Here is a 12,068-nt window from a genome sequence, read left to right as displayed (position 1 = left end):
CCCATGGCAAGTGTCCTAAAATGCACAGGCCAGTTGGCTCTAGGAAGATTCCTCCAACTAGGTATATTTCTTTGCCATAGGGAGGTTAACATTGGCTCCACTGACTTTTTTTTAGATTAACACCACACCATCGTTTGTTTGCAATCGTGATATTACGATTTCGTGATTATAATCATGGGGGAGCGCTAAACCTGCAGGATTTTACAGAGCACGTGGGGGGGGGGATGAGGGATGGAAGGTATCCAGGCTAAATTCAGGGAACAGGAGCAGAAATCCAGTTCCCTACATCAAGAGCCTTTCACCAGCGTCAAGGAACCTTCCTTGAGGGGTACGATTTCGTGAGAAGAGCTAGATTTTGCAAAAGCATGCAAATTTTTCCCACACTCGAAATAGGGTTTGTTTAGATTGTCAAAATTCCTCTTATCAAGGTCCCTTTAACCACAGGAAGAACAACTCATCTCTTGAAAGGCTGTAGAAGCTTGCACAAAATTCTGGGACATGAAACCTATAGGAGTCATATGCCCATGGAACGATTATTATTATAATCAAAAAGACTTCAGATTTCAGCAGAGGAAGAGTCCAGTTTGTCAAAGCAGTCCCCTCCCTCACCAGCCTCAAGGTAGGTGTAAAATGTAGACTTACTGGATTTCCATTTCAGACTAAATAGGGTGAACAAAGGGAACATGCAGGCAGGGCCGGATTACCGCATAGGCAAACTAGGCATTTGCCTAGGGCCCCGTGCATTTGGGGGCCCCGCGGTCCAAGGGATTCAGGGGCTCATCCAAGACTGTGCACATGGTGCAAGTGCAAAGGGGTCCCTACCTAAAAAGTTCAAGTGTTTGGAGAGTAAAATTGATTTTTAAAAATTAATCAAAACAAAAATAAATAATGAAATAAAATAAAATAAAAATAAATAAACCTAACCATAGATGGCAACACTCAACACGCCTTTGTTTACATCAGAACAGCTGTGTTTTCCCGCTAATGGGTGAGTATGGGAGATTCCTCTCCAATTTTCTGTAGTAATTACACGTTATCTAGACTTGTACTGTGACAAATTAACTGAAGTGTTGTTGATAGACATTGATGTGTATGGATAAATGTTTGTTTTCGCCTCTAAATGTTAAGGGAGGTACCTGATACGGTTACTTGACCAGTAAAGACGCATGGACCAGTAAAGACGCATTTTTGGTAAAAACACTATGAAGAAAAACCTAAAAACGCAAACTGACTTCCGTTTGTAGGTTTTAAAAGCACTTTGTCCTGTCTTAAGTCTTTATCATTTCAATAACAGATCTCAATTGATTGATGTTCTACATCACTTCCGTCGCAAATGCTTAATTTTTAAGTTGTGACGGAAGTGATGTAGAACATCAATTAATTTACTACATATTTCTCCAGAAACACAAGCGACATTAGAAAATCGTTGGTTGGGTGAAACTGAAAATTGTCCCTGCATTCTTTAATTCTCATGTCCTTATCTATGGTGGTAGGCCATATATCATGCAAAACATAATGATTAGTTTAGTTATGAAAATGGTAATATAAATACCATTGTGCATTGTTCTTGGACTCGGTATGATTTCTGTTTAAGTAAATTGGAGATCAAGGAGGATGAATTAGTAAAATATTCGTAGCCCAAATCACTAACCTAATCTATGGTAAAAGTTCTGTATATGACTCCTTTCTGGTAACGTTTTGAATTTTTAGATGCGCAGCCAGAGGAAAGGGGGCTACAAGGGCCATATCCCCCCAATTGACATGATTACAGACAGTGATACATCCTCATTATGGCATCTCGTGAACGTGATGTTGGACGTTCTTATGCGAGTGGGTCACAGAAAAGAAAGAAGAAAATTCAAGAAGAACAGAAAAAGAAAGATGTAGGAAGCTGCAGAAAGATCCCAGACATGCTCACGAAAAGTTTCTGATGTTACCAGTACAGTTGAATCTGCAGATACGTCAGATCATACAGGAAGCCCTCCCTCCATTATTTCTCAGCCAGCATCTACTTTTGTGTCTCTCAATGTCTCAACGGACATTTCATCCACAGGATTTGTCTTAAAAGATCCTTCCTCATGGCCAAATGTAATCCCAGATTCTCTACGTAATGCTTTCATTGCAGAAAACTTCAGTCAAACTCTGAACATTGACTTTAGGAAATCAGCAAGGATTTATGATGATGGAAGTCGTCGTTGTTTAAAGTCATCTATGTTTTATAGGAAGCTTGCAAATTCAGAAACTGTGAAAAGATCATGGATGGTATACTCTGAAAGCTCAGGAAAAGTGTACTGTTCAGCATGCAAGCTATTTTCTACCAAAGAAAATACCTTCACACAGGGGTTCAATGACTGGAAAAATTCCAAGCGTTTCGAGGAACATGAAAACAGCACCACTCACAGGAGCTGCATTTTAGCCAGTGTATTTCGTGCACAGAAAAAAGGCTTATTGGATTCTCATTTGGAAAATCAAACTGAAAAAGAGCGCACTTATTGGAGAAAAGTTCTAGAACGAGTTGTTGCTGTTGTAAAATTCTTAGCTCTAAGAGGACTTGCTTTCCGTGGAGAAAATGAGGTTTTTGGTTCGGAAAACGACGGCAATTTCCTAGGGATCATAGAACTGTTAGCACAATTCGATCCATTCTTAGCAAATCATGTGTCACGCCTTGGGAATGCAGGAAGAGGCACTGTATCTTACATGTCATCTACTATATGCAATGAATTTATTGAGCTGATGACTAAGGTGGTCCTCAATAACATCATATTATAATCAAGGGGGAAGCGCTAAACCCGGAGGATTATACAGCGCCTGGGGGGGGATGTGGAAGGCATTCAGGCTTAATTCGGGGAACTGGAGCACAGATCCAATTCCCTAAATCAAGAGCCCCTCACCAACATCAAGGAACCTTCCTTGAGGGGAATAACATCATAACAGCTGTGAAAACTGCAAAATACTTTGCAATAAGTGTAGATTCAACACCAGATATTTCACATACAGATCAATTAACATTCATTGTTCGCTTTGTCGACTCCAGTGGTAAGCCTGTAGAGCGCTTTATAAAATTCATTCCTCTTTCAGGCCATGATGGAGAAACAATGATGAATGTAGTACTGGATACTCTGCTTGAACATCTCTCTATTATGGATTACCGTGGCCAGAGCTACGACAATGCAAGTAACATGTCGGGTAAATATAATGGATTGCAAGCCCGTATCAAGCAAATCAACCCACTTGCTGAATATGTGCCCTGCTCAGCACATTCTCTTAATCTTGTTGGGTCATGTGCTGCGGAGTGTTGTGTCGCTGCAGTTTCATTTTTTGGACTTTTACAAGCGCTCTAATTTTTTCTCTGCTTCAATGCATCGGTGGAGTATACTCAAGTCAACCATTCATGGAGATGTCATCAAATCATTATCAACAACAAGGTGGTCAGCACAGCATGATGCAACACATGCTTTGAAAGACGGCTTTGCTGAAATACGTTCTGCTTTGATCCAAATAGAAGAGGATGAAGACCAGACAGCAACTACAAGAAGCGAAGCAGCCAGCTTAGCATCAAAATTGGAAGATTTTGAATTGGCCTTACTCTGTGCGCTTTGGGACTGTATACTGGAACGGTTAAATGCCACGAACAAGACACTTCAGATTATTATTATTATTATTATTATTATTATTATTATTATCAAGGGGGAAGCGCTAAACCCGGAGGATTATACAGTGCCTGGGGGGGGGGGGGATGTGGAAGGCATTCAGGCTTAATTCGGGGAACTGGAGCACAGATCCAATTCCCTAAATCAAGAGCCCCTCACCAACATCAAGGAACCTTCCTTGAGGGGAAGACACTTCAGAAAATTGAAATTGAAATGGCTACTTGTGCTAACCTCTATACAGGCTTAGTGGAATTTGTAAGCTCACTTCGCAATGATGAAGCTTTTGAAATGTTTGAAGAGAAAGTTAAACTGCTGGTGAAAGACTACAGTTACTGGGCTGATCAGCGGTCAAGGAAGAGGAAACGCAATTTTGAAGAGCCAGACAATGAAATTGTGTTGCTACCATGGCAGAAATGTAAGACAGCTACATACTTCGTCATTCTGGATTCACCGATTACAGAATTGGTGAAAAGAAAAGAAATCTACCAGAATCTCAATGACAAGTTTGGATTTCTGTTCAAAATTACTACTATGCCAGATGCAGAATTGAGAGAAGCTGCATTATTAAAGTTGCAACAACACCTTTCAGCAGATGTTCAGGACACATTTGAAGAAATAGTTCATTTTTCTGGGTATATGAATCAGATTAAAGCTCCACCTGAAAAATGTGCACCCTCAGCTGCTTTGAAACATTTAAGAAATGCAGGCATCTCAGAAACCTTCCCTAATGTTAACAGTGTATCGCCTTTACCTAACACTTCCAGCTACTAACTGTGAAGAACGTTCATTTTCCGTTTTGAAAAGAGTGAAAAACCAGCTCCGTTCAACAATGAGCCAAGACAAATTGTGTAACCTAGCCTTGTTGACCATTGAGTCTGATCTAACAAGAAATATTGATTTTCAGAAGATAATTGATGATTTTTGCCAATATGAAATCAAGAAAAAAAGTTTATTTAAGAAGTGCCTGTGAATATAAACAATTCTTTGAGTTTATATGATTTGATAGTCTTATGCATGATGCAATAACAATAATGGTCAGTGATTTATAAAGGGAATAATAGTGCTATAGTGGTTATGCTGAATATAATAGGTACATGTCACTACTTTAATAGCCTACTCTAGTAATACTATGCTGTCTTGAGTTTATTCTTTAAAATGCATGATTTAACAAGATAGTTATAATGGCTGTTCGTAAATGGTTTTGGTTGTCTTGATGTACTTTCCCTATTAAATTTAATCTAAACAGCCAGAATGTATTTAATTAGACCTTAAACTGGCTCACACCGACCCCCCCCCCCACCCCCAAGCTGGAAGGGGTCGCTTCGCTTACCCGTAACTCAAAGGGGCCCCGCCAATCTGAATAGCCTAGGGCCCGGAGACTTCTTAATCCGGCCCTGCATGCAGGAAACCTGAAGCTTTCAAGAGAAGATTTAGGGGACATTTAAAGGGAAGTTAACCCATAAGGATCTTTCAGCACTTGGGAAATGTGAGAGCAATCAGATGTGATCCAAAGAAGGGGATGCCATCAATTTTTTTTGATCAAGATGCCCTCACCAGCATCAAGGGACCTTCCTTGTACATTTTCCTCTTATGCAGGAGGGGTGCATTACAATAGGGGTCTTATAGCACCTGTGGAATGAAAGGCTAGATCCTAGGGGAAGCTATATCCAGTTCTCTCGATCAAGAACGCTTCACTGGTATACGCAAGGGACACTGGTGGCAATGATTAGAAAAGTATAGCTTCAAATCAAATTAGTTGCGTGTTTTAAAGTTGGGTAATGGAGACCTCAGATCTAATAAAAGGAAATGTTTCCACCCTCTAAGAAACCCTCCAAAGGACTAAGAACAGGTTAGCAACATTCGATTTTTTCCATACTGTACTCTACACTACAATTGTAATTTATAGCCTCTCCTCACTAAGCAATGTACTTTTACTAACGGGATTGCCTTACGATGGGCTTTCTGACCAGTATGCATACCTAAATTTATATTGGCCAATTTCCTCTATTCTGTATTACAATATACAAGACATTGTATAAACATTTAGAAATACTAAAATGTTATAAATTGTGCAAAGGTAATATTAACACTATCAAACATGGTTTACAACCCACTAGCGACGAATTCGTTTACATACGTGGTCTCAGGAACAGAAATAAGTGAAGTGAGAGGCTGTAATTCAAACTAAGCACTAAACCCAGAAGGGTCAAACAGTGCTAAAAGAGGCCTGAAAAAGGAATATGCACAGCAACGTTAGGAGGGAGTGGAGGGGCAGGAGTGTGCAGGGGGTAAGGGGAATCAAAGTTGGTGGTAATAATGTATGCAGCTTTATAATTGTTATACTACCATGGTGGCTATCAAATTTTCTTCATTGTCAAGGATGTTTTGTTTGGAAAAATTAAAAGGCAAAGTAGAAAATCTTTGATTTTTATTGGAAAAAAAGTCGCTGGTACATCTCATACACTCGAGGACCCTCTGAACCTCCCAACACACCACACACTGACATTAAGCATTGTGCCTAGTACAGGGAGAACACTGTGGAAGACAACAGTAAAGCTAGCACTGATGTGCACACCCACAGGTGTGCACAAAACTGATGGTTATTTATAGCTATCATCCACTGACAGCTAGTGGCTATGTGGCCACTATTTTATGCTGGCAATTCTCCATTAATTTTTACCATCCCCTATGGTAGAATAGGGATAAAAATCACCCTCCCCCCACCCCACCCCCAAGAAAAATATTTCAAGGAATGTTATCAAAATTCATTAAAGCATAGAATAAAAGTCTTTGCATACCACTTGTACATTTTAAATGAAATTAAATTAACACTAAACATTAATTAACCATAAGATGTTACCTGGAACGTAACTTCTTAGGATTAGGCACCCCCTACGTTATGTTTATAGGATTCCTTATTATAAATTAGTACCAATTAACTTTCTTAGCCTTTGCTGGTTTAAACAAGGCAAAAGAAAATTATAAAATAGGCATTCTTTTGTCAACAGCATTTACAATGCCGGTAAACCACTAGCACCCACTGCTCGGACATAGGGACTACTGATCATCATCGGCACTTTACTGAACTTAAAGTTCATCCTTGGCAGGCACATCACCCTCTTCATCAACTTCCTCATCATCCTGGCAAGAAAATTTAGATATATTAACAATTACTCAACATGCACATTAATATAGCAATATAAATACTGTAGATAAATTTAGGGAAGGGTATTAAGCAATTCTATGCACGTTAAAATATTAAGCATTACTCAAGGGACATTTAATGCAGTTAAAGTGTAACCAAGTCATGCAAAAGGGAGGAAAAATTAGCTCTGGCATGCTTTTTTAAAAAGAATATGTACCTCCTCAGCTGCGCTCTTGCCCTCAAGGAAATCAGTGAGGGCCTCTAGTGTCCGTGCCCCACTGTAATCTACAACCTATGGAAGGAAAGCCAAAATGAGGTGGATGTTACAAGCATAGGAAAGTGCATATGCATGTCAACTAAAAGTTCCAGCATTAATGGCACTAATGTGAACTGAGATCTTTCAAGAGGTTATTAAACATCTGGAACTTTTTGTTAGACAAGACAACCTGCAAGAGGAGCTAGACCAAGTGAAGAGCAACACGGCTGATGCTATTTTAGCATGCATCCAGCTGTTACTGCAGTTTCCTACCTCCGTGTCTTCTGGGGCTGCCTGGCCATATACACCACCAGTTTCCAGAAACTTGGAAATTCCTTCCAAAGTTCGTTCACCATTGTATTCAATAACCTAGTGATTGTAAGAAAGTTGAAAAGGTAAACATTCATTTTTACATTAATTAATGCTACTTTTGGCTATACAACAAACTCCAGTATACTGAAGTTAACTAACCATTATTTAATTAAAAATACTATTTTTAGTCAAATCTTCATCTCAATGCACAAATTTAATTTTAATAGATATGCACAAGCAGTTTCAACCAAAATCGAAAAATTCATAATTTTATAAAATTTCTATTGTCTGCACTGTAATGGCCAAAGAAAATATTCCTGCAATAAAATTAACATGTTAATTAAAATTAAAATTAGTTCAGTACATTGCTGTCAACTTCAGCCAGTTTGGTGCTTTGTGGAAACAGGCTGTCCATGCCTTGGGTGTCACTTGCAGTAGTTGAAATGCTCTACCTCTCTGCAGTCATGAAAAACTTTCCTGGTGACTTCAGTCAGGCTATTGCAGTACGGTCTACAGTTCTCCATTTACTGATATGGCACATACTAAAGGCACTTCATGGTATCTAAGGCTTGCCTTCATTTTAAATTTTCCTATCGTTTTTAACCCTTTCAGGGTCCGTCCCGTAGATCTACGGCTTTACGTTCAGGGTCCAAACCGTAGATCTACGCCATGAGCTCAGCTCACTCTGATAAACTGTGAGTGGTACATTTGGGCCTAGATATGAGAGAATGCATCTATGTGGTATGTGTGCACCACATAAAACAGATCCTGCAGCACACTGTGTATAATGAGAGAAAAAAAAATGAAATCATGATTTTTCGATTAAAACAGCAACTTTGCAGTGTTTTTTCGTATGTTTTTTATAGTTGTATTTGCGATTTCTTGGTCTCATTTGATAGAATGGAAGACATATTACAGAAATAGAGATGATTTTGATTGGTTTTAGCACTGGAAATGGCTTGAAACTGAGCTCAAAGTAGCAGAAATGTTAAATTTTTTGCCGATATTCAAGAGTAAACAAACGACCTCACACATCTAATACACGTCGGCTGGTGGGTCTAATATACATTCACAAATATGGTGATGATATTTATACAATTATTACAGTATTGCATAACAGTAAATCTTCTATTTTTTGGTGTGAATAAAAATTTATTATGTGAATAAAAAATCAAAATGGAATTTATTTGTAAAGCTTCAAAACATAACTAATGAACAGAGGAAATGTTAGTTTAGTTCCAGGAATACCTACATTGTTCATTCTGGACCCTATTTTGAAATTGGAATATTTTGAACTTTGTGTTAAATTGGCCAAATTAACAATTTCCGATCACTTTATTTTGTAGTTGAAACAGTTGATTTGGCGATTTCTTGTGCTCAAGCGATAGAATAGAAGTAATACTAGTGAAATAGCTAAGAATTTGGTTGATTGAAATAATGTAATTGGCCTAAAATGGGAGTCAAAGTCGGCAAAATCGCCGATTCGTAAATATCGCTGACACATCAAAATTCGCGAGAGCATAATTTCGTCAGTTTTCCACCAAATTTCGTACTTTTTGTTTTATTACCTTCACAAAAAGATTCTCTACGATTTCATAAGAAAAAATAACAAATTTTTTTTTTGAAAATTCTTGGACACTGGTGCGTGACTCCAGATTTGGGCCTTGGACCCTGAAAGGGTTAACAAGTGTACCTACATATTTTGGGGGGGAAGGGGCCCAGAGGATATCCTCCAAATTAACCATGACACTAAGCTACATACCAATTCAAATACACAAGGGGATGGTAATTCTGAATGCAAAAATCACTAAGTATTGTCCAACCTAGCACAAAAATTACACAAAGCATTACTTAATGGCAAAATATTTAAACTGCCTACACCAATTAGCAAATGCCAAAGTCTGAAGCAAGAATTTCCCTACATTTTATGTAAACTAGGATAGAAAGAATAGTCAAAGCGGTATATAACGTGCATGCCCTCAGGTCACCAAGGGCAATGCAACACATTTGGACAAGCTCCTTTATGGTTTAAAAACTAACATTGGAAAATGACCGATGTTTAACCAACATACAAAATTAAAGAAAAGTTCTGAATTATGACTAGGAAAAGTTATAGTATAAAAGTTCCTGAGGTCAAAACTTTCCAGCTGTTAACCTCTTAAAAGTATGATTATACAGTACATGTTCCTTTGTTACTGTCACCAGTAAATGTCCAACCCCTACAAGTTGTGCTTTCTTTTATGTATCAACTGCAAACTAGGAGTATGATTTAAAATAATTTTAGTACAGTTGAACTGATAATTTGATAAGGCATATGTAATACCTGGTATTACAGACTTAACCAGTCAATAATGATACTAACAGCAGGACCATGAAATCTTGGTCGAGGATATTTTCTACATTCATAGTGTTAATGTCTGGCCCAACTAAGGAATGACAATTCCACTAGTGGAGTCTTGCCTGCCTAAAACTTCCTTTAACTGCTTCACACCTTATAGCTTCAAGATGCACATTATTTCTTACACTTCTGCTTCAAAATGATCAAAACTAAAGGGCTTGTAAAGGGCGAGGATTCTCATTTTCTGCTGTCCCTGGAATATAATTTATCAGACTGAAAATACAGAATGATCAAACTAAGCACTAAACCCAGATTTGAAAAACCTACTGGTTGGTTAAGTTGCACTTATCAACCTATCATTGTGTACCATTAATATAATTATAAAGATCTGAAAATCATCCCAATGGTTGGCCCTCAGATTTAATTATAATTTGATGAACTTCCCAGTTGGAAAAGTGTTCAAAAAAGTTTAATTTACTGATTTTAGTTTTTCTATCAATATTAGTTATGTTCAAGGTAAATGTTTCCCCTTAAACACTTTAATAAATGTTACATTACAGGTAGGGTCACAGCTCTGCCACTCGTAATAAACTCGGAAAGCCTTTTTTTTTTTTTTTTTTTTTTTTTTTTTATAAACAGTTTATGTATAATAATTTTTTGGGTTTAAAAACTTGAGAAAGGAGGAAAGTAATCTTCCCTGTATTACTATCTTAAATAGCCAACTATTTGCATGATGAATATTTAGTAATTTCACAAACGTTTCCCATGCCTCGTGTTTTAGATTATACACCCACAGGTTCTCTGCCAACAATAGAAATTTCTCAGGAACTCTAGAACATAGCCTAAAAGGATTACTTTACATAAGCATGAGAGTACAATTTTACAAGTTTTTGCTGCCTACAAAGGCATCTACAATAAACACATCTACCCCATTCTTCAGAGTATGAACACCTGTATGAGTGGCCTATCAAAATGCACACCACCCTGTTCCGGTACTTTCTAGCATTAAACAACCCCTGCTAGCCCAGATTCTATTTTTACTAGAAACTGTTCAGCATCTCTGAATTACTAGTCACACTGAATAATTTATAAGACTCCCATTTAACAGCCTCTCAAGAATTCCAGGATGCCAACTTCACCATCCCTCTAAAGTGCTTCCACTAACAAAAATTGAATACACTGTTCAGCAACTCAGTCTCCCCAGATTTAACTGCATCAGCAGTCAGTCTTACCTTAAACTGAGGAAAATGGAGAAGATTGTTATATACAGTGGACCCTCGGCCAACGAAGGCATCGTCTAACGATAAATTTGTCCAACGAAGTGCGAGCGTAAAAATTTTGGCCCGACCAACGATGAAAAACTACCAACATGATTCGTCCCAAACCTGTCCATCCAGCCTGAGTACCTCAGCTGCCCTGCCGTCATTGTTTACAAGCCAGGGTATATGGTTCCACGCATATATTCGATAAATTTTGTATTATTCCATTGTTTTTAGTGCTTGTAACGGCTAAATAAGCCACCATGGGTCCAAAGAAAGCTAGTGCCAACCACATGGTAAAAAGGGCAAGAAATGCTATCGGAATACTATCGTACCACGGTCAGCTGTTACTGCACCACCGTCAGCTGCTGCTGCACCACCGTCAGCTGTACTACTCGAAGATGGTGTGTGTTTTTGATATGGCTTAACGAGAAACAATTAACCCCAGAGGGTTAGCCACTCAGGATAACCCAAGAAAGTCAGTGTGTCATCGAGGACTAACTTATTTCCATTGGGGTCCTTAATCTTGTCCCCCAGGATGCGACCCGCACCAGTCAACTAACAGCCAGGTGAACAGGAAAAAATGCCTGGAACTAGTGCTCATATTGGTGAATTTAAGGCCAGCAAAGGTTGGTTTGGGAGATTTAAGAATTGTAGTGGCATACACTGTGATAAGGCTTGGTGAAGCTGAAAAATTCCAACCCCAACAAGTGTTCAATTGTGACGAAACAGGCCTGTTCTGGAAGAAAATGCCAAACAGGACCTACATTACTCAGGAAGAAAAGGCACTCCCAGGACACAAGCCTATGAAAGACAGGCTAACTCTTGTTTTGTTGTAATGCTAGTGGGGATTGCAAAGTGAAGCCGTTACTCGTGTATCATTCTGAAAATTCCAGTGTTCAAGAAAAACAGTCATCACTCATCAATACTCTTCAATAAAGGTAAGTGCCATTTTAACATTTATTTATGTAGTTATTGTGCGTGTCTCATTGTTTTCTAAGGGAAATTATTTCATGAAAAAAAAAAAAAAAATACTTTTGGCTGTCTGGAAGGGATTAATTGGATTCCCATTATTTCTTACGGGGAAAGTTAATTCGAATAACGATAA

General features: G+C 38.4%; 1 protein-coding gene across 1 annotated transcript in view; it reads right to left on the bottom strand.

Annotated features, from left to right (window-relative positions):
* Positions 1-6,061: 6,061 nt before the first annotated feature.
* Pdi (protein disulfide isomerase) overlaps positions 6,062-12,068 on the bottom strand; it is a 42,541-nt gene continuing 36,534 nt past the window's right edge. Inside the window, 2 exon segments of the mRNA XM_053779211.2 lie at positions 6,062-6,791; positions 7,325-7,420. Coding sequence (XP_053635186.2) covers positions 6,738-6,791; positions 7,325-7,420 — 150 coding nt within the window. The 3' untranslated portion in view covers positions 6,062-6,737.

The sequence above is a fragment of the Cherax quadricarinatus genome, chromosome 29, assembly GCF_038502225.1.
Source record: "Cherax quadricarinatus isolate ZL_2023a chromosome 29, ASM3850222v1, whole genome shotgun sequence".
In the NCBI taxonomy this organism is placed as follows: domain Eukaryota; kingdom Metazoa; phylum Arthropoda; class Malacostraca; order Decapoda; family Parastacidae; genus Cherax; species Cherax quadricarinatus.
The sequence above is the reverse complement of the archived record's forward strand: the minus strand, read 5'-3'. Positions and strand labels throughout refer to the sequence as shown.